At 34.6% G+C, this 26,248-nt stretch overlaps 2 protein-coding genes, 1 long non-coding RNA gene and 1 pseudogene across 3 annotated transcripts; 2 read left to right on the forward strand and 2 right to left on the reverse strand.

The window, feature by feature from the left end:
* The first annotated feature begins 952 nt into the window (after window positions 1-952).
* LOC143564582 (putative methyltransferase At1g29790) lies at window positions 953-2,096 on the forward strand (annotated as a pseudogene).
* Window positions 2,097-4,166: 2,070 nt separating this feature from the next.
* On the reverse strand, window positions 4,167-14,369 carry LOC143564596 (protein transport protein SEC31 homolog B-like). The gene is made up of 19 exons (XM_077051822.1): window positions 14,044-14,369; window positions 12,856-12,910; window positions 12,631-12,753; window positions 11,793-11,889; window positions 11,669-11,705; window positions 11,495-11,600; window positions 11,136-11,193; window positions 10,901-10,998; window positions 10,704-10,823; window positions 10,513-10,555; window positions 9,715-9,824; window positions 9,372-9,499; window positions 8,796-9,289; window positions 7,388-7,497; window positions 7,164-7,283; window positions 6,973-7,098; window positions 6,441-6,720; window positions 4,944-5,182; window positions 4,167-4,417 (listed from the first exon to the last, which is right to left on the reverse strand). The coding sequence occupies exons 1-19, from the start codon at window positions 14,367-14,369 to the stop codon at window positions 4,328-4,330; spliced, it is 2,760 nt and encodes a 919-aa protein (XP_076907937.1). The 3' UTR covers window positions 4,167-4,327.
* Window positions 14,370-15,520: 1,151 nt separating this feature from the next.
* LOC143564597 (DNA-directed RNA polymerase III subunit 2-like) lies at window positions 15,521-21,570 on the reverse strand. The gene is made up of 22 exons (XM_077051823.1): window positions 21,531-21,570; window positions 21,355-21,446; window positions 20,661-20,782; window positions 20,430-20,589; window positions 20,239-20,329; window positions 19,586-19,638; window positions 19,428-19,492; window positions 19,210-19,315; window positions 19,025-19,135; window positions 18,861-18,920; window positions 18,545-18,565; window positions 18,398-18,448; window positions 18,204-18,302; window positions 18,045-18,104; window positions 17,820-17,909; window positions 17,598-17,705; window positions 17,415-17,525; window positions 17,202-17,318; window positions 16,578-16,691; window positions 16,428-16,508; window positions 15,593-15,697; window positions 15,521-15,532 (listed from the first exon to the last, which is right to left on the reverse strand). Exons 1-22 carry the CDS (start codon window positions 21,568-21,570, stop codon window positions 15,521-15,523), a joined length of 1,869 nt encoding a protein of 622 aa, XP_076907938.1.
* A 3,325-nt stretch (window positions 21,571-24,895) lies between these two features.
* On the forward strand, window positions 24,896-25,674 carry LOC143564584 (uncharacterized). Its single transcript, XR_013140901.1, has 3 exons — window positions 24,896-24,938; window positions 25,285-25,366; window positions 25,597-25,674. It is a non-coding gene; the product is annotated as an uncharacterized LOC143564584 (long non-coding RNA).
* The last annotated feature ends 574 nt before the right edge of the window (window positions 25,675-26,248 follow it).

The raw sequence follows: 26,248 nt of genomic DNA on the forward strand, positions 1-26,248 counted from the left end.
TCATGATAATCAAATATGTGACTCGTGCTTAGTCTAAAGCAAGCGAGGAAACTGTTTTCGAAGTCGGCAACTTTCAGAGCAACAAGCCTTGGAACGGATTCATAGAGATTTATGGGGGCCCAGCTCCCCTAGTACCATAGCCGTAAATAGGTACGTGTTCATATTGATCGATGACTTTTCTTGTTTCATATGGACTTTTCTGTTGAAGGAAAAACGTGAAGGGTTTGGTACCTTCAAGAGAATTAAAGTCATGATGTAAGATGATGGACAACTAATCAAACTGTATGTTTTCTTATAATACCGTACGACACCTTAGGACATCATACGACACATTCGAATATCGTTGAGCATCATTCAACACCATACAGTACCATACGACAACATACAACTCCTTACCACACCGTATGACAATTTGGCACACTATATAACATCGTCGGACAATGAATTACACCTTACCACACTACCGACCAAACTTTTCTAATAATTCTCATGAAAATATGCCTTGTGTTACATTATCTAGTGTATTACATCAAGAAAAAATACATTTGCAAGAAATATCACTCTTACATATCGATTAACTTCTTGCTCGGTTTTAATAAAAGTTAGTCGTTAAAAGAAAAAGAAAAAAAAACATATTGACCACCAAGTTGACCCCCTTGTCACGTGACCTCCATTCCGGAACCCCAAAAGAATCCGATTTACCGACCACACACACACGGTTCCCGGGTCGTCCACATTTTCCACCATCCGATCACAACTCCCCATCCATCCAACGGTTCCCAACATTCCATCTTGGATCTCAATCAAACCCATCATCTCACTCTCTTCTTCTTCTCTTTCTTCTTCTTCTTCTTCTTCTTCACCTCAATTTCCTCATTTTCTTGATTTTTAGCCTAAATTTCAAGAAACCTCAAAGACTCAACCTTTTTCTTGATTTCAACCCAAATTATCAATGGGTTTCACAATGGGCTTAAATCTACTACTATACTGGCCATGGTTGCCACCAATATCCTCTCACTCTACCACCACCATCATCTCCACCAAACCAAACCCTAACCCTAACAACCCTCCTGTCCCAGATCACCTCCTCCGCCAACTCCAAACCACACGCGCCACCATCAACCACCTCACGCGCCTCCAACCCAACAACCCCACCACCCCCTCCACAGCCGCCGCCGTCCCGTCGGACCTCCTCCTCTACACCCAACTCAACCCCATTGCCTCCGGCTGCCGGAACCACCCGGACCTCCTCCACCAGTACATGAACTACACCCCTTTTACCCTCTGTCCGCCGTCGTCCTCCGCCGCCGCTGAACCCTTGATCCTCCGCGGCTGCCACCCTCTCCCTCGCCGGCGGTGCTTCTCTCCGACGAGTAATAAGCCGCCGGCGGTACTTCCGGCGAACCCTTTTTCTCCGATCCCGGAGAGTTTAATATTATGGGGTAATTATAAATGTAAAAATCTTGATTGCTTTAACCCAGATCTGGGTTTTGATATTAGAAAAGAAAAGACTAAATTTTTAACTTACAAATCTGATCTTGATCTCCCAATTAGTCAATTAATGGACATTGCGAAAAAGTCGAAAACTTTACTCCGGTTAGGGTTAGATATCGGTGGCGGTACGGGCACTTTTGCAGCTCAAATGAAGGAGCATAATGTGACGGTGGTGACCACTACGATGAGCCTGGGTGCGCCGTATAACGAGGCGGCTGCGCTCAGGGGATTGGTGCCGTTACATATGCCGTTGCAGCAGCGGCTGCCGGTGTTCGATGGGGTTTTGGATTTGGTTCGATGTGGGCGGGCGGTGAACAGGTGGATTCCTGTGCAGGTTTTGGAGTTTATGCTTTATGATGTGGATAGGGTGTTGAGGGGTGGTGGGTTGTTTTGGGTGGATCGGTTTTTTAGTAAAGAGGTGGATCTTGATAAGGTTTTCGGGCCGTTGATCGGGAAGTTGGGGTATAAGAAGGTGAAGTGGGCGGTTGGGAAGAAGACGGACACAAGCGGTGTTAAGAATGGTGAGGTTTATTTGACTGCGCTTCTGCAAAAGCCGGTTTCAAGATGAAGACGGTGATGATGATTCTTGAGGTAACAATTTTGAAAGGATGTTTAATGTTTTTATGTTATGAGTATTGCATATTGCATGTTATTATGGTTAGGTTTTGATGATTACATGAGTTTTTAATTCCATAGTTAGATGCTAGGATTTGGGGTGCGAATTCGAGGTTGTTTTAGTCTAAATGGGCTCGGGTTGGTTCGGGTCAGGGCATTCAAGTACACTTAGCTAAGTGGGTCATGTTCGGGTTAACCTGTTTAATTTTATACTTAAATTGTTTAAATGTGTTTTAAGCATAGTTTGAACTGATCGGTAGTTTATATTAGAATCTAAAATATAAAAGATAAATGAGCATTATGTTTTGTAGTTTAAATGTAATTATTCTTTATACATTTGTATGCTGGTCATAGATATGTAAGTTCAGAGTATTAATTCGCAAATAAAGTAAAATTTTGGGTTATAACTTATAAGGTTCTGTCTGTGTCAATCCGTGAAATTTATTTTTTTGTTTGGTTACATGTGTCTGACTCAGATTTCGGGTTTGGCCTGCCAACCCACGAACATGACCTGTTTAACACCCTAGTCCGGATTTAGTGATTTTTTATGATAATTCAAGTTGATTTGAAATCTTTTACTTGTAACTTGGTTCATATTTTCCGTATTTTTATTATAATTCAAGTTAATATGAAATCTTTCACAAGATTGTAATCAAGATTTTGTTTTTTTACAACAGGTGTAGATGTGAGGAAGGTCAAATCAGCCTAAACAGGAGGTAAATCAATTCAGTTAGTGGTAAACCATGTGTTTATGTATCAATGTGTGTGTTTCAGTTTAAGTAAAGATGAACATTACCAAATATATATATATGTAACCTGCAAATACCTTCATTTTTGTACTACATGATTTACGCGTAAGCAGTAGTTTGATTGAATGGGTCATTCCTCTTTCGCTGGACTTGCATTAGTGTTATTTATTTAAAGGTTTTGTATGGACTTGGTTTTGATAGAAATTATATTGCCTATTAGTCTTTAAAAATGTCATGATATTATAATTTTAACTTTCTTTGTGATCCAGTGTTATATTATATGTGCTTTGAGTTGGCAAGACTTGAAATTAGCATATTAAAGGTTTAAATGTTTAATACCTGGAAGAATTGTAATTCTTGAAGAAGTTAAGCTCCTTAATTGGTTTTACCCTATGCACCTATAACCCTTTTAAGAGCATGTCTAGGATGTCGTGGCTGGACGTTAACGGAATCACCCAACTTTTATTCCTGTCCTTCCTCACGCACTCTCCATCCGTTGTCACATATCGCTTTCTGTCTTCAAAACATTGGTTGTCACATCAGTCCCAAAATGCTAACTACAGTGTCTAGGATGCTCTAATACCTTATATTTAGCGACACATCTAACTATAAAATTATAAATTATACAGCCATTTGACTGTTTAAAACGCTTAAAACGATTCTTGAAAACGCACAACTATACTAGCCAAAAAACGAAAATCTTACGGTACACTGACTGCTGGTTGTGAATATAACCGTGCAGCCAATGTAGTGTTGCTAAGTAACCTGTAGCCAATCACACGGCCACTATGATATCTCATTGTACAATGAGAAATCTGTTTCAGTGGTCAATGCGTTATTAAACAACTTTTTTAAGAAACATTTAAGAATTTGATAATTAATACTTTGTAAAAATGTACGGTTTGATAGTTATACTTGGTTGAAATGTAGTAAAATGATTATTTCAGTGACATTTTTTACACATGCCATAAAACTAAAAGAATATTATTATCAATTCCAAACTAATACAAACCAGAATGATAATTTAATTGAAAATTTTATCACATTTCATTTGATTTTTTATGAATTTGATGCTAAATTTGAGTATAACAGCAAATATTAATAAAAAAATTTATTAACAACTTAAGAACTCAAGATAATAAGCAGACCCTTTAGCAGGGTTGAAAGTTGAAACCACTGAGTTGATTATTATAGAGCCAAAAAAACTACTTGCATAAGTACAGAAGATAATAAGCTGTAAAAATGTCATATAACACCATGTAAAAACTACATTCACTCCCCCATGTAAAAAACACAATCATCAAAAACTAAACCTCAAAACTTTCAAGAAAACATCATTTGACACAAACACAAGCTGGTCACAAACATCTTCCTAAATATCTGACTTCTGTACCTACTATTTTAAAACCCAAAGAAGTCTAGGAATGCACTTGTTGTCTACAAACACGAAAGATGGCGCGTCTCTAACTTCATCTTCCTGTCTGTCTAATCCTTATCATCCGTTTCAATGTCGCTAACCAGAAGCTGCATTCGTCCCAATCGCATGTTGTAAGCTCAACCTGCATCAATTCAGGCAGCATTTATCACTTTACTATTAATTTATAAATAGAGTAAAATGAGTGCATTACACAAATGGTCCCTATCCAGATTTTGGTCAAGTACAGAAAATCAAACACATAAACATAAAACGTAACATATCTGGTCCCTAGAGTGAATGGGCATTGACATTTTCTGATAAGCGGGTGTGAAATGACTAAAATACCCCTTAGCATTTATGAAATAAAAATATATAAATATAATCAATCCTTCTAGCGCACATCAACATACGCAATACAAATAATTAAAACAATATATTTTTAGAATAGTAATCTTTTGTCCAAATTCTTTTTTAATCAATAAATAAATTAGTAAATTACACAGATAATCCCGCCGGTGGTGTGTCCATATTTTAATTTTGGCCCTCAAGTACAAAAAATTACACGCTTGGACCCAAACTATGACAAACGTAACATGTTTGGTCCTTGGAGTGGATGGACATCAACTTTTACAGTTAAATGGGTGTGAAATGACCAAAATACCCCTTACCTGGATTTTAAGGGCAGTAGTAAAATCTCCAATATCCAGTGCTTGACAGAGTTGAATAAGCTTATCAGAAGCATTTTTGGATATATCGCCATTGTTTAGTTTCACAAACAATGCACCTAATTTCTTTGAGTTGTCATCAATTTCCCGCTTTTTAGCTGGAACAGCACGTGGACCCCCCATGGCTTCCGATGTCTCGGTAAAAAGTTTCTTTAAGGTGTTTATAACCGGCCGATGATGTGCTGCAACACAAAATATACCGTGTCTATTAATTTCAGCAAATCATTTCATACCGAAATCCTTGTTACAAATAGAGGTGTAAACAAGCCTGCTATTTATATACTTTTTTATTTAAAATATTATTTTATACATTATTTATTATTATATATAAAAAATGATAAAAATATCTAAATAATATATAAGTATATTATCTTTTATATAAAAACTAGTGTTGTACCCGGCGCGTTGCGCCGGGCAGTTGGTAAAACCTCAACGTTGAAACCGGATGTTTGTGAGTCAACGCGAATTTGGTCATTATCGTTTACGCTCGCTATGGTATGGACACCATTGGTAAAACCTTAGTGTTAAACCCAAAAAATATATTCGTTAAATTAACATATAAAAAAATAAATTATTTAAAAAGACGTTTGTTTGGCCAGTAAACCCAGGCAGTGGTAAAGCCCAAGAGTTGTCAATCACGAGCATTGAGGCGGTAACATGACACAAATTCAATCGGTTTCATAAAAGGGAAAATATAAAAATTGAGTGGGCCAATTAATAGGGTGGTGTCGATCGATAAACTCGGACGTTGGTAAACCCGAGCGTTGAGGTGGCAAGTCTATGTGAATTCGGTTGGTTTCTGTACGTTCGTTATGTTCGTTACTATACCGAAATGAAAAAAAAAATCCTATGGACAAGTAAGGTGCCGCCAAATGACCCAATAATGGTTTAGCGGCACCAAACTTCTCACTTATATATATTAGATAATTATAATATAAATAAACATACCCAAATTAATTAAAAAACACATAAATTAACTAATAAATAATAAGCGAGCCAAGCCCAACCCAAGGTTGAGCCAAAAAATACTTGTGAGCTTGAGCCCGAGATTCCCTTATTTAGGTTGAGCTGGCTCTGCAGTCTAAACAAGCCTAATATTTATGCAATTATTATTTAACATATTAAATAAATATTTATATATTAATTATTATTATTAAATATAAAATGGTGAGAAAAATAGCTAAATAATATACATTTAAGTTATATATAAAAACTATAATACAAAATATATACAAAAAATAATTAGGGAAGTATATAAATTAATTAGAAAATAAAAAACGAGTATAGTCAGAGCCAAGCTCGAGCTTGAAAAACTACTCATGAGCCAAGCGGTAGCTTTATAAATAGAGCTAGAAATGAGCTGAGCTCGAGCTTGGCTTGGGTTGGCTGACAGATGATAAAAATTGGTGGCAGACTAACAATGAATGGATTGATATTTACCAGGTACATTGGTCACATCAGCTGTGTGTACAGTTGGTGGTGGAGCAGAAGGTGCAGCTGGCTGTGGAGGACTGGGTGGTTGCATTTGACCCGGACCAGTTCTTTGACCACCCGTATTACTACTTATAGGCATAGGCATGAACCCCCTTACCGGTGGTGTAGGCCCCACATCCGGTGTCATCCTCTGAACAGGAGTAGGAACCGTTGGAGATGGAACCGGGCCCAGCGAACCACCAGCTGGCGGTCCAACTTGGTAGTTAGAACCAGGATTCACCTGAGACTAGTACACATTCTGATTTTAGCAGCAGCATAAATCATACAAGTTACAGTAATAGCTACAAGACAAAAAATTGCAGAAATGGTCGCTGTGGTTTGATCATATTGCAAGTTCGGTCCCCAAATTTAAAAATTGGCAAACACAGTCCAAATTGATATTTTATAATCTGGGGATCAAACTTGAAAATGGTCAAACCAGAAGGACCATTTGTGCAATTTTCTCTTTAGTAATATATATATATATATATATACTTACAGGATATATCTGAGAACCCAAGGTAGGGGCCTGTTGGTATTGATCAGCGTTTTTAATAACCGGCATGGCACTAGGAACAAATAGTTTTGGAGCAGGTTGAACTGGTAGTTGTGGAGTGAAGCCAACCTAAAGAAAAAAGTCAAAAGTCAAAGACAAAGTTGTAATAAACTATGATTGTTTACATAACATACCGGTGGAATTTGTGGTGCAGGGGCTGGAACAAAAGTTGTAGGATGTTGCGGTTGATACTGAGTGGCGTATGAAGAAACTGGTGTTTGTTGGTAGTTTTGACGGTTATAAGAAGCATCATCCTGAAGAATATCAATACCATCAATAGAAGAATTATATATAAAACCTTTGATTAAATATTCCGAAATTACAGAAGGAAATGTGAAGAAATGCAGTATACAAACACCTGATAATAGTTTCTAGAAGAATCAACTGAATTCTGTTGGTTGAAACCGTATGCAGTTGCTGTTGGTAACTGAGAGTTAACAGAATCCATAGACCTAGTTGCTTCTTTCTCTGCACAAAATCAGCATAAGATTTAACCTCTAAAACTTTAATATTTACGGATTTGGTCCCTGATGTCACTGTTTGTTTCCAAAGATGGTCATGGGTCTGCTAATGATGTTAATTTTAAGGTAAAATGACTACTTTGCCCGTTAAAAATGACACTTTAACCCCTTGACTATTTAACTCTTTTAGAATTTACAATTTAATGATAGCCACCTCCTGTGTCCATCGATCCTAGGCGTAAATGATAATTGAAACAAAAGGCGGGTCAGTGCAACCGGGAAACGTTTGGGTCCGTTTGACCCAGGTGGATACGTTTACAAATCAATATTTTACCCGCATGACATTTTTATTTTATTTCTTTTTATGCATGTTTATTTCCTTTCTTTTAGTTAGCATATTAGTGGAGGACGTGGGTAGTTTTGTGTAATTTGTAAATCACGTTTATTTAAAAACGAGGGAATGAAAAAAGGGGCAGAGGAGTTTTGATGAAAGAATATTTCTCTGTAATTTTTTCATTAAACTATGAGGTGATTAACTGTCTCCATGCTAGTTCAAGTCTGGCCACTTGAATGGTGTTTTGGAGTCTAATTGCGGATTAAGTGATGTATCTGTATCTTAATCCAACTTTAGTTTGCGTTACTGATTGTGTGGTGTATCTGTATCACAAACAAGCCGTAGATCTATCCGTTTTATTTATCATTTTAATTTCTTATCCATTACCCTTGATATTGCTATCATTTAATCTCTTGACTATTTTACTCTTTTAAAAGTTACAATTTAACCCACTTTATTATTAATAATAATACCATTTAACTCCTTGACTACTTATTTTTATTGTTACTTTTATCTGAAAACAAAGCAGTGGCTGATAATGTGTACCTGGTTCTTATCTGATAATTAAGAACTTTAAATAGATGAATTACACTATGGTGAGAAATTACAGATTCGGTCCCTAAACCTTATTCTTATCTGATAATCAAGAACTTTAAATAGAGTAAATAACACCATGGTCCAATTGTTTGGAGCAAATTACAGATTTGGTCCCTAAACTTTACTTTTTACACGACACTGTTTGCTTTCAAAAATGTCAGTGCTGTTAAAATTTAGATGAAATGACTACTTTTCCCTTCTAAATAGTACAGTTTAAACCCTTAACTATTTTACTCCCTCAAAAATTATAACTTAACCCATGTTATCATTAATATTAATATTTAACCACTTGACTACTAACTATTATTATTATTATTAGTATTATTATAATAATTATCTGAAAATATCAAAAGTGGTTGATAATGTGTGTGTACCTGGTTCAGATGAAAGAGTAATTCGGTCACGCAAAATCACTAATTCAGGAGACAAATCTTCATTGCCCATTAGCTTTAGGTACTCTAAAGCTGTTGTTAAAAGCCCTTGACTAGCTAATATTTCAACATACTTTTCAGGTAATTTGCATAAAGAAGCACTGAATCTCTTTTGACAGCAACGGCGTGTCAACTTGTCCACGTCAGCAACGGATTCTTCAGTTCCAAACTTGTTGACTAATGTTGACACTGGCGTGTCAACTTTAGGGCTTGGAAGATTGTTAAAGAAATCTTCACCATTATCACCCACAAGTTCTTCTGTAGCCACTTCATTTTGTTTGACATTTAAAGAGCTCATATTATGAGTAAGATCTGTTGCTTCGGTTACTTCTGGTGGTAAAGTGAAACCGAGGTGATTTAAAAGCTTTGTTCTTGCGGCTCCATCATCTTCAAACATGACTTTCAAGAATCCCCATGTTTCTTTGTCATCTTCTGATCTGTTTACAGAAATCAACAAAACATTTACTCAGGAGAATGTGGCAATAGAGTGAATAAATAATATTTTTCACAGAAACGTACTCAGATTCTAGATATTTTTGTTCACATAAGAGCCTTAGTGAGGATTTATCTCCACTTTTCATCGCAGCTTCAAATTCAGATGACGTGTTCACTAAGTTGAGTTCAGTAACCAAGTCCTGCATGCTAACCTGAAATGAAACCAATAAATGTTTTAATTGGATTACAGTAATAATCTAAATTCATAAATAACATGAGTTATAAAGATGTAAGCATAAAAACAAACGTTGGCCGACTTCCAACCCTTTTGGCCCGTTCATAAGTAAAAGAGGTAAAGTTGCAAGATTTAGATAATGAGAAATAAATTTGGTGGAAAATAATGGAAGTGTAAAGCTTCTAGAAATACCTCTGAGCGATTAGATGAGGAACCAGTTGAGTGAAATGAAACAAGCTTGCCACCAAAACCGAATGTGACTCCAGCTTTGCGTTGGTACCATTTTGGGGCTTTTAATGGTGCTGCAAACATAATTACATATAAATAATAACCATATATATGTGTGTGTGTGTGTGTGTGCGTACAATGAAATGTCAAAAGAACACATGAGTTTGAAAGTGGATCACAAGTAGCCCTAGAGTCAAGACATCGTGTTAATAGATGCTTCCTATTTAATGCCCGCCAATAAATGCATTTCTAAAATTCAAAAAACAGTATAGAAACAAATAATCATTAAATACCACTTGAATATTTGTTTAAGGAAGTGAAAAATTGACCATTTAATTTACCTATATTTACATTTACAATTTAATTATAAACATAGTATGAACTTAGACACTAAACAACCTTTTATAAATTCAGACTTCAGAACAAATATTAAATTGATCATAGAAAATACATATAATCTTTTTCTATAAGAAATCAAAACTACAATTATCATAGCATGACATACAAATGTACACATGAAAACTATTTGACTAAACAAATAAAATGATGTGTGCAACCATAAGCAAGCAAATGATCAAATAGCAAACGGAATTAAAAGACTAAAAATATCAAATAGTAACAAATATAGAACTATATTGTATTAAAATAAAAATCATAACAAAATCATCTCCACTCAGCTTTATCCATAACAAATTCTTAGAGAAACAATAGCAAGTTCAACCCAATAAAAGAAAAAGAAAAGCCCATAAAGAAAGACTTTACCCGAAACAATGTAACTCTCACCAACACCATATCGAGCACAAGCCTGCAAAGGGGCATGTATAAGTTTCCATAACAATATATAAATACTAAGCAATATGAAAAATGATCAATAGCTCTGTTAAAACATTATGACTTTAAACCATATAATAAATAATGTTAAAAAGCATATGCATGAGTGTAAGTCATCAAACCTCAATGTTATAAACACCAATTTTTCCATCAAACGAGGACGCTGATATAACCCCTGGTATCTTTGGATACCAGTGCACATCAAAATTCCAATTGGTTCCAGCTGGCAGTTCAGAGACAATCTGCAAATGTATTTCCATCATATGGCAGCTCAGATATTATCAAAGCTAAAAAACAGATACCAAAGATGTTGACAGACCTCAGTAGAATTAGTATCCCAACAAATCGTACGGTTATCTTTTCCACAGGTGACCAAATAGGTGCTATCAATAGGACACCATGACATTGCAACGACACCTGGTATATTAGTTTGTTAACAAAACATATGATTTGCATGTATATATATATATATATATATATGTTACCCTTGTAAGAAATAACAGAAGAGTGAAATATTTGATACAATATAAGCTGATAAAGGATTATCATCATACCTTTAGTGTGGCCTGACAACTCACGCAGTGGGGACATTGTATTCCGCATATCCCATATCTACATAGAAAAGTAGGTCAATTACATTACTGATACATTTATGTGTATAGGGTTTGGATCAAATACAAATTAAATTAACGTGCTAACTGTGCGAATCAAGTAGTGTAATTATATATGCAACATGGTGTAAACATATTGTAGTGGAATTACAGCACAGTGTAACTACACTACTATGTAATTACATAATTACACTACTTGTATATATAATTACACCACTTGATTCGAACAGTTAGCACACTTTTTTAGTCTGTACATTAACTTTCCCCTATGTGTATATATCTTTTTTTAAAGGAAATAATACCCTCAAAGAAGGTGAACTATCATCATCTGAAGCAACAATAAGTTGGGTGGCAAAATCCGGATGCCACTGCAAAACCGAGCATCGTCTTTTAACTGAATCTGAAAAACTGTAAGGTAGAAAGTTATACTAAAATTGTTTGCATCTGAAGTCATTATGTGAGATTCTGAAATTTACCTTATAATCGGTTTTTGCTTCCTCAGGTCCCAAACCACTAAAAAACAAACAAAAATGTATAAATCAATGCTTATAATTTACATTAGCTTCACAGTTCTAAGCTAATCTTGATTTTCATGCTTACCAGTTGTTCCGTTTAGAGAAGTGGACGCTAAAATAGGTTGAACCTTCTTATTCCATGATACGTATGAAATTTCACCCTGTGCCGCAGATCCGGTGCCCTGCATTTAATGTGCCTCTTTAATTTATCACTTGAATCGACATGTTAATGCACACCAATTGCAATAAAAAAACAACAATAAATGGGCATATGAGCATAAACAGCAATATAAACACTCATGAAGTTGCACTTTCTTAAAATGTGTAGTAGTATTAAGAGATTAGCAAATACGTTTGAAATATTAGCATATGATCTTAATTTAAAGACTTGTTGCCAATATTTTGCAACTAATCAAACTGGATATCATGGTACAGCTAGCATTCTATAAATACTATCTACACAGTTTGTACTCTTTCAAGTCACTGTGTTGGTTTAATGAATTATTTTACATATTCAACCCCCAATTCTTTATAAAAAAAGCTCATATAAAACGAAAATCTAATTTAAAAATCATCAACATTATGTCTTCTTTAATTGAAAGCTTGTCTTCAAAAGTTGGCATTGCTCTGTTACAGGACACAGGTTGTACAACAGTCAACAACAAACCATTGTCACAATGATAATATCAATAAAAAAACATACACGTGCAAATTCAGTTAAGGAAATACTAATATATGAATATATTCCTTCTTGAATCATGATCATATTATGTTACAGTAATAAAAGAGCATGCATTCCAAAGCTTGTTTATGATCTACTTAGTGTAAAATGTATTACAAGAACAGATACGGGGATTAATAAATGTGTCACGAAATCACAAACATTGCAATTTCTATGAACATTAAAAATTGAATAATGTTACCTTGAGAGGCGGAAAATGTGTAGGTTCTGCTGGTTTAGCAATATCCCATATACAGATGTCACCTTCTTCAGCACCAGAAGCAAGATGATTTGGAGAGAGTGAACTAAATTCCAAACCACGAACCTGAAAATGATGTGAAATACAGCCATAAAACATTCACTAAAATCCAAGTATAAAAGAGTATATTTAGTTATCACATTCAACAAACACAAAACAAAAACTTACAGGCCCTTTGTGTCTTGATAGGTTTTGAACAAGTGCGTTCTCACTTTCCTCAGAGCTACAATAAATAAAAAAGAAAACTAATGAGACTTCCACATGCTATTTTCTTTGCATCGTGGCATGTTTATGATCAGTATCAAATAATAATGAATTGCTCTACAACATAACCAAATTATTCAACTATGTTAGATCATAGCAAGCTACATTTTACAGAGACTTCCATATATATAACCAATCAAATCTCACATTTATAACCATTAAAAGATACATTTAGCAATTACATGCTTCCATGTTTAGATCAGTTACTCAATCTGACTCAATCAACAAATATGTCAGTCGTATCAGAATACAAATTTATCACATATTCACTAAGCATCAGTGTTGGAAAATCAAGACTAGTCGACACTTAATCGCAAGTCAGAGTGATTGACTAGCTAATCGGCCAAATTGCCTCTAGTTGGACCAAATCACCAGCCAATTTTCGGACACTTTCCAGCCTACCTTCATAAATTGCATATAAGAATTTGTGTGTGTAAAAAAACCGAAAATTACACATAAAAATGGGTTTTTGCGTGTATATAAAAACTGGAAATTACACATAAAATGTGTTTGTGTGTGTGTGTGTGTATATAACTGGAAATTACACATCAAAATGTGTGTGTCACTGTGTCTATATATATAACTGAAAATTATTTATAAAATGTGTGTGTGTATATAGGGGTGAGATCCAGTACAAATAAAATTAACCTACTAAACATACAAATAACTAGAGTGATTATAGTTTTAAACTAGAGTAATTATGTTACAAAAAATAAAATATTGTAATAATTACTCTAGTTCAAAAGAGTAATAATAATTACACTAATAGTGTTAACATAATTATTCTAATTATTTGTACACTTCTCACGATAAAAGTCATTTGTATATGATCCATACACTATATATACATACACATATATAAAAAAGCTGAAAATAACATAAAAATTCCAGTCCGATTAATCCGCATAGAGAGTCCCACAACACTGCTAAGCATGATGTTCTCTTATCTGATCACAAACACCACAGTTTACTGAATTCACAGCCTAGACTAAACAATCGCGATAATAATAATGATGATCATAGCAATTACATCAAATCAAACAAATATATTCAATCATACAGAATTAGTTATAATATAATGTTAGAGTATACCTGATGAGTAGCCTAGGGTTCCATATCCCAATGTTCCCATCCACAAGGCCACCAGCAACCAGACCTAGTGAGAATTCTTCCGAGCCAAATGATTTCCCCCACGACAGCCGGTTAAACGGCTCGGAACTAGGTGCGTAACCGGCTAACGGAAGCTTCCGATCGTCGGATTGGAAATCGAGTTGGAAGATTTCGAGATTCGCGGATGAACTGAACGACATGTCAACGGCTCCGGCCATAGTTCCGGCGGCGAGGAACGGCGCGTCGGGAGCAAACGCCACCAGCGCCGATCGGACGACTTCCTTTATGCACGGCTGCGATGTGTTCATGTCGATTGATTGATTGATTGGAGTGTGAAATTATTATGAATCAATTGGAATTGTGGATTTGAAGGGTAAGGGTTGGTTGACACTGTGATCTGAAACGGGGAAAATAATGCTTCTTCATAACACAAAGCTTTTCCTAACATATACATTTTTTTATATATTTTTTTGGAGTTTAGGAATAGTTAGTTTGATAATGGGAGGCGCGACGGTTCGGTTCGGTTCGGTTCGGTTCGGTTGGGTTGGGCTAAAAGAACAAAATCAAATTTGTTACAAAAATATGTGTTTATGTAACTAACCTTCAATTCTTTCATGTGATGATGTTTAATTCTTGACACACCCTTGTCAGCAATTACAAGTGGCCGACAAACACGACCACCATCTGAAGCAATATAAACACAACGCTGCCAACAAACAGAATGTCAACTTTAGAGGCGAGAATATTGTTGTATTGTGTACTAATGTTGATGATACATGTGAGATTAGGGCTGTAAAGGGGCCGAGCCGGGTAGGCTTGGCTTGTTTACAAACCGAGCTGTTTATCTTAACGGGCTGAAATGTTGAGCGCAAGCTCGGCTTGTTAAATTTATATTAATGGGTTGAAATGTTGATCTTGAGCTCGGCTCATTTACAACTGAGCTGAGCCAGCTCGGCTCGTTTATCTTAACGAGCTGCAATGTTGAGCTCAAGCCACCTTGTAGCTCACTGAGCCAACTTGTTTATTTTTTAACTTTTATAATTTTGTAATTTTTACACACACACACACACACACACATATATATATAAATTACAGAATCCTTATTTATATTATTATATATAATTTGCATATATTAAAACTTGGGCTTTAGTTAGCCAAACTATAGTTTTCAATGAACTTTTATTATTATTTTTATTCATTAAGACATGTCATACAGCTTTAAGTTGCTGAACAAGCATATATATGGGCTTTAACTAAACGAGCCAGCTAACGCTCGAGCCACGAGCAGACGAGCTGAGCCAACCTTGGCTCAGTCTCGACTCGTTTACAAATGGGCCGACTTCAAATGATATTTCTACGAAATGAGCTTTTTAAACAGCACTATGTGAGACTATAAAAAAAGATATCAATCTGTGTTGCAAGTTCAAAAGACTTACTTGTTTCTCATTAACATAGATGCTTACAAAATCACCTAGTGACCGAAAAGAACAAAATCAAATTTGTTACAAAAATATGTGTTTATGTAACTAACCTTCAATTCTTTCATGTGATGATGTTTAATTCTTGACACACCCTTGTCAGCAATTACAAGTGGCCGACAAACACGACCACCATCTGAAGCAATATAAACACAACGCTGCCAACAAACAGAATGTCAACTTTAGAGGCGAGAATATTGTTGTATTGTGTACTAATGTTGATGATACATGTGAGATTAGGGCTGTAAAGGGGCCGAGCCGGGTAGGCTTGGCTTGTTTACAAACCGAGCTGTTTATCTTAACGGGCTGAAATGTTGAGCGCAAGCTCGGCTTGTTAAATTTATATTAATGGGTTGAAATGTTGATCTTGAGCTCGGCTCATTTACAACTGAGCTGAGCCAGCTCGGCTCGTTTATCTTAACGAGCTGCAATGTTGAGCTCAAGCCACCTTGTAGCTCACTGAGCCAACTTGTTTATTTTTTAACTTTTATAATTTTGTAATTTTTACACACACACACACACACACACATATATATATAAATTACAGAATCCTTATTTATATTATTATATATAATTTGCATATATTAAAACTTGGGCTTTAGTTAGCCAAACTATAGTTTTCAATGAACTTTTATTATTATTTTTATTCATTAAGACATGTCATACAGCTTTAAGTTGCTGAACAAGCATATATATGGGCTTTAACTAAACGAGCCAGCTAACGCTCGAGCCACGAGCAGACGAGCTGAGCCAACCTTGGCTCAGTCTCGACTCGTTTACAAATGGGCCGACTTCAAATGATATTTCTACGAAATGAGCTTTTTAAACAGCACTATGTGAGACTATAAAAAAAGATATCAATCTGTGTTGCAAGTTCAAAAGGCTTACTTGTTTCTCATTAACATAGATGCTTACAAAATCACCTAGTTTACCCGCCCTTCGCAGCTTTCTCATTCGATCAACAAACAACTACAATTCATTCAAAAATAGTATGTAAGTATCATAGCAATGACATGATTAATATAATGAAATATTAACCTGTGGTGTCTTATGCTTGCCAAGGATAAGCCCGTTTAACATAATGAGAAACGAACGCGGGGAATGAAGTTCTTCTCCCGTAAGCAAAGACAAGTCAACTCCGAGGCCGTAACACTATAATATTCAGATTATAGACATGGTGTTAATACATGGTCATTTTATGACACTTGCTCATTCTGCTTCTTTATTATGTGTCAATTGTGTAGGGTTGAAATGTTCAGCCCAAACACGACTTGTGTTTTTATTCGTGCCAAAAACATCAACCCTAACCCACACACACTAAAAATCATGTAACCCACACATGGCCTGTTTAGCCCGTTTATCAAAACGTGTCAGACGGGTTGGCAGGAGATAACCAAGGTGTACATGTTTGGTCGACTTGTTTAACAAAACCGGTTTAACAGGTCAACCCGAACACGACACATTTTTAAACAGGTTAAATATGGCAACCAAAAACCTAATTATCTCCGTGTCTGTGTCGAAAATTGTCACCCCTAATTATAATTTACTAAGCTCATAATTATTCCTCTGTTTTAAAAAGTTGTCCGGATCGCATCAAGATTGCATTATCACAATATAGATAAAGAAACACAGATAATATAGAACATGAAAGAAATGAAATACCAAAGAACTATTAGGGCCTTCCTCTATATCGGTTGTAACATGTGTCATCAGAGCCAGATTTTTCAGCAACCCGCAATCTGCACCTTCGGGAGTATCACACGGGCAAAGCATTCCCCACTAACAATCAAATTATCACAAATGAGTGTAAACAATTTGATCAAATTCATGCACAGCAAAGGTGACACATGAGTATAAGGTTGTTAATGTGCTTACCTGACTAGGTTGTAATGCCCTAGGTCCACTAACTTTCCTTGACTTTTCAAATTGTGATTTAATTTTTGTCATGAAACCAAATGCTCCAATGTAAGACAGTCTTGAAACAATCTATTACAAGTGCATTTTTAGTTTTATCATATAAACCAAAACTTCATAAAATTACTAGAAATAATAAAGCACCTGTGTAACGTCTTTACGATGCATCCTAAATCGTTTGATATCCCAGTTTCCAGTAGAGAAGCTACGAACCAAGCCAGTAGTAATATCATTCTTGTGTTTCGTCAAAAGCTGATTATTGTAAAGGTCAAAGAGAGATGTTATTGAGAGTGGATAGTGTGCTACAATCTACCATTAGTATAAATAGACAAAATTCAAAACCTAACCATAATCGAATCGACATACCTGAGATATATCATCTCCTCTGTTGGTGTATTTTGACAGATCTTTATCGACTTCTTTTTTTATCTCGCCATTCATTAACTTGAATAGGTCCTGAAACAAGAATTTAACAAGATATCACACATAATTAAGACTATTGATGTTGATAAAATAACACATACATTACAAGTAAAGCGAACAATTGCTCTAGTTGGTTAACGGGCCGAACAACAAAAAACAAAAACTCACCTCAAATAGTAAAGATATTAGTTGCCCTGAAAGCTCCAGTCGTTTATTGCCTACATAATCCTGCGAAGTCATTAATTTAACGGTCAGTATAGTACACACACAAGCATATATGTACACATATATATGTATATGCACAATGATGTTTAGGCTTAAACTTACTTTGTCATCCATTGCATCCTTGTTTATAATTGCATCCATCATGCGTCTCAACATCACCATAACATATACACACTTTAAGTAAAAGTTGTTTTCCCGCACCTAGATATATAAAATTATAAAGTCAAGTCGAGATGCATTAAAACTCATATATTGGGAATAAAAATATCTTAAACTTGATTCAAGTATTCACTCACCGGAATATTGGGAATTAAATCATCTCGAAGAACACCTAGAGCTCCGTCATTCTAAATGAAGCACAATATTCGACTTTAAAACTATTGTCCATACATTAAAATATATAAAGTAAGAAAAATCAAAATAGCAGATAGAAGAATACGCACCTTATCAAACTTGTATTTGCGCTGAATAATCATGCAAAGACAAAAATAAGTACAAGTATTAAAAATAGCAATTATCTCGATGATTTATCTTATAGAAGTTTATAACTGTATACTGATAGTAACTCTAATATCTTGATTTAAAGTTAGTAACTTGCTAGCAAGCTCAATAAAACAAAAATACTCAAAAAAGAAATCAAGATCGTCACGCATAATGCAGCACGCAGTGAATTATTTTTTAAGATTGTAAATAATTTGTAATATAGAAGAAGGTGTAAGTTAATCAAATTTTATAATACATATTAACAATCAAGTTTACCTTATCTTGAAGAAAAGCCAACGCTTCTTGTTGTGTACGGACACCAGTACCTGCACAATCCTGAAATTTGGAATGATAAAAGTGATATAAATATCACATAGTGACATAAAACAATTGTGTAGAGTTAACTAGGTTTTTACTTGCAGTTAAATTTAGTAACTTACCGCAATAGATGGTAAAAAAAGACTAGCATACTGAGGATCTCTACCAAGCATTTGCACAACTTCTTGATCACTTTCCATACCCATAGCTTTCATCACCACCATAATAGGCACCTAAACAATAATACTTTATTATGTAGAAATTGATAACAGATTACTTTGAAAATAAAAGCAGATAATACTTTTACCTTATAAGCAAATGAATTCAACACTAAATATATTTTCTCCTTCTCCATTATTATAATTGTTTTAGTTTTTTTAGTCGTGGTGCTGCTCACGACAGATGCCTGGATGCTGGAAGATGCAATTTATGAATCAAAAGGCAGTATGTATAATAATAATAATAATAACATTAATATAATAGCATAAGCTAATTTACCAAAATAATAAGAAGAAGAAGACTTACCAACCCTTACTATCTGAGTCTATAATTATCCTATTCTTTGAAAGCTGTTCTTGAATTAGAATCACCTGTAACAATCACCACAATATTAGTAAAGATGCTTATAAATCATAACAAATAATAAAAATAAAATAACAAAGACATGAAAATAAAGTATCTACCTTTTCACTTCCTTTCACAACAAAATATCCACCCGGGTCAAGTGGGCATTCACCTAATAAATTCAAACAAAACTTAGTCAAAATTTTGCCATTTAACGATAAATTGATAACTTCGTTTGTCTGCATAGGCATGTAAACGAATCGAAAGATTAGTGAACCGTTCATGTATGTTCGTTTATGTATTACTGAACGAATCTTTTTGTTTATTTAGTTAAACGAACGAACATGAACACATATCTCGTTCGTTTCGTTCATTTAAATTCGTTTATGTTCACGCTTTTACATTCATTTATTTTCGTTAGTTTACATTCGTTAATATATTCAAACAAATGTTTTAGAGCCATTAAAATTTACTTCAGTTTTAATAACTTTTTAGACTCAACACTTTACCATTCATGTTTACTTTTTAAGTCGTTTTACTTAGTTCTGTTCGTTTGTTTGCGTTCATAAACCCTTTGTTTATACTATTAATGAACGAACATAAACGAACATGGAACATGTTCATTTTCTTAATGGACGAACTCGAAAAGAAAACCGTGTTCGTTTAATTGTTTGTGTACTTTCGTTTGTTCGATTAATAACAAACAAACACTAACATGGCCTGTTCATATTTGTCTGGTTCATTTACAAGCCTAGTTTCATATTATACGAACCGAGTTTTGCCAGCTCATCCTCATCCTTGCCATGTAGGACACAAGAACGGCTCCTTAGCATAATAGGCATTCTTCCTAAAACAATATCTTTCTACAGTATCATAAAAAAAAAAAAAAAAAGAGAAACTTTAATATCATATATTGAAAAGTGTAGTTGTAAATATAATCATAGTTTAAAAGTTAAAACATACCTTATACTTTATAGGTGAATTTTCACCATTGCGATACTCGATGTTTACAAATATTGGAGCAGCATACGTTCCTTCACTTAACCGGCAACTTTGAGGATTTATTGACTCGGTCACACCATCAACAATTTCAGAAGGCTTACCAATACAAACATTGGTGTATCTGTTACAAATAAAAGCTTATTACTTAAATCTTTAAATGTTGAGAATCTAATCTACATGAAAATTTTGTACCTGAGATAGACATTAGGATTGCTGCTTGCTGTCACACGATCATTTGCACCGACAATCTTCTTAATGTCGGTTGTAACAAAATAATTGAAAGACTCTAGATGTTGCTTCACCAGACCTCTACACTGCAAAGTTAGCACATACAAGCACAATGTTTGCAGATTAGAGCTATGAAAATTAGAGGGAAAATCATCAAAATAAGTATTTTGATTGTTTTTTTTTCTAAGAATAGACATTGATTTTTAGTCTTTTGAAAATAGACATATCCAAAACCAGCCAATCAGGCAGTGCCAAATAAGCACGACCTGCTAAAGAGGCTAGTTTTCATCCAGACAGTAAAGCTATTAAAAAGTACTAACGGGTTCAAAAAACAGCCTATATAATAATTACACGTGTAACGTGCCGGCTATAAGCCGGCTTGTTCACACATATTGAATTTATTGGTTGTTTTGTAACCATGTTGTGTTTTTTAATGGTTTTACTGTTAGGATGAAAACTAGCCTCTTTGGTGGGCCGTGTGCTTATTTGACGCTGCCTGATTGGTTGATTTTGAATATTTCTATTTTCTAAATGCTAAAAGTCCACCAATTTTGGAAAAAAAGTGGAGATTTCTGAAAATCAAACTCATTCCGAATAAAGAAAGAAACTTTTTAATTAATATTGAATGAAGAAGAAAAAGCCAAGTAGAATGAATTACCTTTAAAAATTCAGAAACAAGTTGTAATTTATCAACGGCAGACTTGACAGGCGCAGCAAGGAGTTGCTTGTCGACTCCTCCTCCACTACTAAAATCAAAAACATTAAGATCATAAGACCATGATGATTAAGATTATATTGATCGTAAAACAATATAATTATAATAGCAGTGTTGTAGGTTATCGTACGGCATTGCAGTGTCTCCTGGCAACACCATGATCAAAGAATAAAGAATATAAAATCGAAGTGGTTTGGTTCTTTTTGTAGGGTTTAAGGGATGAATATATTATTTGTTTGCCGTCTGTCTGTACGTGAATTTATAAACCCTTATTATTATTATTATGGTAACCAATGTTCTCCCTCCATAAATAAATAATCCCTAAACTTTAAATGTATATAGAATATATATTCATAATCAAATTACCTCCCTAACTTTCCTTTGCGGCATCAGGCTTGGTTGTAAAAATCCTAGATAAATCGCTAGTTGGTACTTCACCGACTAATCGCTGATTAATCGCTATTTGATTAAAATCAGTTAAAATTTAAAATTATATATATATATATATATACACACTTGAAAAAATTAAATACAAATTTCAATATGATTAATCCCTATTAATCTTGATTAATCATCGCAAAAACCGGTATTCTAATTTAATTTATGTATTCGATTATGTTGATGGATTACATCTAGGCCCACAATTATGGATCATGCTTTAAGCCCAAACTCCAATAAAAAAACCATCATTTCTAAGTAGGACTAGCAATTTAGACACAATACATAAATGTACGACACAAACCTACATGACTTTAACAAGTATCAAGTATGGCTTAAACATGTTTCATGTACTAAACAGGTAGACTCGAATCGATCTGTTAATTTTCGTGTCTAAACAAGTAAAATACTCATTTACCTATTAAGTAGCCGTTAGTACCATATTAGATTTTTTTATAAATAAAAATATATAATAATATAATATGTTATTACCCTAAGTAGTTAACCATAAATTTTTATACCAAACAATCGAACACGGCGCACATCATTTCAATCCAACATTAAGCAGATGATGTGCAAACTCTTCTTTGATTCCCCCTCTCCGGATCTTCGGTGGTCCGGTGGTTTCCCTTCACATCTATGGTAGTCGCAGCCCTTCGATTCTTCGGTCTACCTCTCCATATCTCCAATTCTTCGACGGTCCGGCCTTATCTCCGATTCTCCCTCTCCGGCTCTCCACGTCCAGTTGTCTCTTAAGCCTTAAGGTACTCAAATAATCTTCTAAATCGACTATACCTAGTATTAACAACTATTATAGTGTATACATGGTATTAATAAGTTCATGTTCGGGTTTAGGATACAAGTACACAATAAGTTTTCGTGTCATGTACAGGTATACATGTTTCGTGTTCATGTATTTCATGTATGGGTATACACAATATGCCAACTCTGCTCCTAGGGGTACCATTGGCAAATGGGTTTCGGGTATATACTCGGGGTACACCGCTGCCGTCACATTAACGTCCATTTGGGGCATCCAGATTCGTGGACAACTACCCGATGGAGTGTGTGTGCGTGTGTGTAGAGGAGAGAGAGAGAGTTGGGTAATTCAGATGAGTGTTGTGCGGTTTAAGTGGTTTTCAGGTAGTATATGATGTAAATGACATGACATTATTAGACTAGTGGGTATTGGGATACCTTGAGTGACCACCCCTCTTGCCCTAAGAGCATCCACAATAATGAACGATGGTTTTATTAACAAGCAACTCCACATCATCACCATTTTATTCTCTCTCATCTTATCTTTTCCTTTATCCCTCATCTTTCTTCTCTTTCCCTCACAAGAGTTTGTAGGTGTTTGTTATTCCAAACACTTTGCTTCTCTCCTTCATGCGGACACCTCCAATCTGATGATAGACATTAGTTTGTAGATTTAATTTGTAAAATCCAAACACTTATCACATAGGAGCATTGGAGAATAGAGATGCTTAAAGCACCATCAAACCGAAGTTTTTGAAACAAGCCCATTTCAATTGGTGAATTAGAAACCCAACTAATTGATATATGGTCCAAGACTAATATCTTAATTAACTGCTTAAACCGATAAAACACCAAATATTATTAGAATTAGACGAGTTTGTACTTCCAAGTTCTAACTCGTTAATAACTAATAATATTTATTAAATCACCAAGCTAACATAATAACACTAAAATCATATTGATAACACTAAAATTACCAACTATACAAATAGTTTCTTAATTTTACTCGAATCACAACATTGAAATTCAAGTTTAAAACATGTGTGTTTAAGATACGTGCACGTAAAGGCGTATAAACGGCCCAATCCCAATTTGACCAACTTTCTAAAACACATACAGTTCGATGACTTGAAATAAGCGAGAGCGTTATAGATAATAACCAAGTTTTTCATGTTTGTTCCAATTAAGTCATTCATACTATTTTTTGTCTTAATTAGGTCACTCAACTTTCAATGTGTCTCAATTAGGCCACTCAACTTTTAATGTGTCTCAATACGGTAACTCAACTTTCAATGAATCAGTTAGTGTAAGCTTTTACTTTTGCCACATGTGTGGTTTGAACCCGGTAAACTCCCTTGCGTTGCGCTTAATTTAGCTAATATTTGCAAGCTAAGCCAAGGATCACATCTATATAACTTAGGGGGTGCTTGAGATTTCTTATTTTGCCTCTTTATTACATTTTTCGAAACTTACAAGTCACAACTTTTATGACTTAATCAACTTATTTTCTCAACAAAAAAAAAGGAATTCAAAACACCTTTTAATTTTTAAAAAAGTTAATAAGTTAATAACCTATAAGCTAGCTAAAATAAGCAAAATCCCAGATATCCTCTTACAATTGATTCTAAACATAACTAACATATATAGAGATACACAAAACTTGTAACATAACATACATAGGCTATTCTTGTAATTTACTTTTGAAAAAAAGAAAAAAAGAAATTGAAGCATATATTGAATGGGGGTTGAATAAGAAAAATGGGAAAAATGGAAGCCAGCCTCTTGCATTCATGGAAGCAAAGATCTTATTATTGAAAAAGAAACAAAACATAAACATAAACAACAACAACAACCTCTGTTTGGTTCCACATTTGTACAAAATCTTGTCGTTGAGGGGCTTGCTTGAATCCACCCTCTGTTTCTCATGCAAAGGGACGTATCACATTTATTGGTAAAAACACATCAACCATTTATTGAATGCATGCTCATCAGTATTTCAATTGCATTTCATTATATTTATTTACCTTAGAATTTTGGTTAATCCATGATTGCTTTAAATCTGTTTTGATGTTTCATGTGCATTTCCAATTTTGATTGATCCTTGGAATAATAATAATAATAATAATAATAATATGTTTTCCCCTGCTGGTCATATATGGTTGAATTTGAATGAAACTTGTTTGATTTTGATTTCATATTTTCATCATTTATTTATTTATTTATATATTTTTTATTTTGATGTTCATTTAGGAAAGAAGAGTCTGTTTTGAGAAGTGAAACAAGTTTGATTGATGATTGATTGTGGCTTGCAACCACACCAATGAGTTCTGGTATGTATTCTGTTGCCGCCCATTGTTCATCTATTAACACGACTATGCCATTTTAGACGGTGTTTTGATGTGGCTTTAAACTCCTTACTGCGATTTGAACTTGCAAATCATTTATGTGTCAGTCAAACAAATCATACAGGCTGTATGACCATTTTTTGTCAATCAAAAACTTAGATTACCATCTTTTTGCATTACCTAACGACCCGCATGAAACGCCAATGGTGATGATTCTTTAGTTGACAATGGGCATTACTCAATCTCATATATGAGATGGTTCTATATCTACATTATATATTTTGTTCTTTCAAACTTCTATTGTCCATTGATTCCATCTTAAATTTTGCAGGTAAGAAAAAATTACAAGAACTACTGCAGCAAAGTGATAATCGTACTTGTGCTGATTGTGGTGCGCACGACCCTAAATGGGCGTAAGTGCCTCAATGTCTCCATGAGCTGTTTTTGACTTGTTGACTGTTCATTAAGCCATGAACGTAAATATATTTCGCAAAAACCTAAGGAAGGAATTCACAGTAGTTTTTAAAGTTCACATGTGAAATGTAAAAGAAGATGGGATGAAAATCTTGACAGTACACTTTTTCATTGACATAACTATTTGATTATCACAGTATAACTTATTTTTTTTTATTTTGAATCTTAGGTCACCCACCATTGGAGTGTTTATATGCTTAAAATGCTGCGGTGTGCACAGAACTCTAGGTCCAAGTATTTCAAAGGTAGGTTCTTTTTTATGAAACTTCATTTGTCATCTTCGCAAATCAGAAGATTATGGGCTTATGAATTATGAAATTGTCTGGATAGGTTTTATCAGTGACGATTGATGAATGGGCCGATGAAGAAATTGAGGCCATGGTTGAAGTTGGAGGAAATGATTCTGCAAATTCAATTTATGAGGCCCATGTGCCCGAAGGAGTTAAACCCGGGCCTGATGCTAGTCCTCAGCAACGTGCAAATTATATTAGGTGAAATATGATAAAATATAAAAACAGACTGAACGAGTAATCATTTCTGTCATTATCTTGGATGAAATATTAATCACCACACGTATTTGTGTTACATGATTCAGTCCATTCTTTTTGATGCTTATATCAACTCAAATAGCATTATTTGTGGCTAAACTTTAACTTGGTGGTTGCACATGCATAGTAATATATACCATGTCATTTACTCTTTAGGTCCAAGTATGAGTTTCAGGAATTTTTAAAACCAAGTTTAAAGATCTCATCAAATAATAAGGCGACGCAAGCAAGTCCAACGGAAAAGAATAGTTTTCATGTTCCAACTTCAAGTTC

Source organism: Bidens hawaiensis, unplaced genomic scaffold (assembly GCF_021521415.1).
Source record: "Bidens hawaiensis isolate Kalapana, Puna unplaced genomic scaffold, B.hawaiensis_p1.1 tig00022042_1, whole genome shotgun sequence".
Taxonomy (NCBI): Eukaryota; Viridiplantae; Streptophyta; class Magnoliopsida; order Asterales; family Asteraceae; genus Bidens; species Bidens hawaiensis.

Excerpts from the sequence above, each read along its gene's own strand:
- LOC143564597 (XM_077051823.1), bottom strand. The coding sequence starts at position 21,570 with ATGGTGTTGCCAGGAGACACTGCAATGCCGTACGATAACC. Across the intron at positions 17,910-18,044 it reads TAATATCTTTACTATTTGAG|GACCTATTCAAGTTAATGAA; the intron begins GTGAGTTTTTGT and ends TTCTTGTTTCAG. Across the intron at positions 17,526-17,597 it reads ATCGTAAAGACGTTACACAG|ATTGTTTCAAGACTGTCTTA; the intron begins GTGCTTTATTAT and ends CACTTGTAATAG.
- LOC143564596 (XM_077051822.1), bottom strand. The coding sequence starts at position 14,369 with ATGAACACATCGCAGCCGTGCATAAAGGAAGTCGTCCGATCGGCGCTG. Across the intron at positions 11,890-12,630 it reads CACATTTTCCGCCTCTCAAG|GGCACCGGATCTGCGGCACA; the intron begins GTAACATTATTC and ends CATTAAATGCAG. Across the intron at positions 7,284-7,387 it reads CTTCTAGAAACTATTATCAG|GATGATGCTTCTTATAACCG; the intron begins GTGTTTGTATAC and ends GATATTCTTCAG.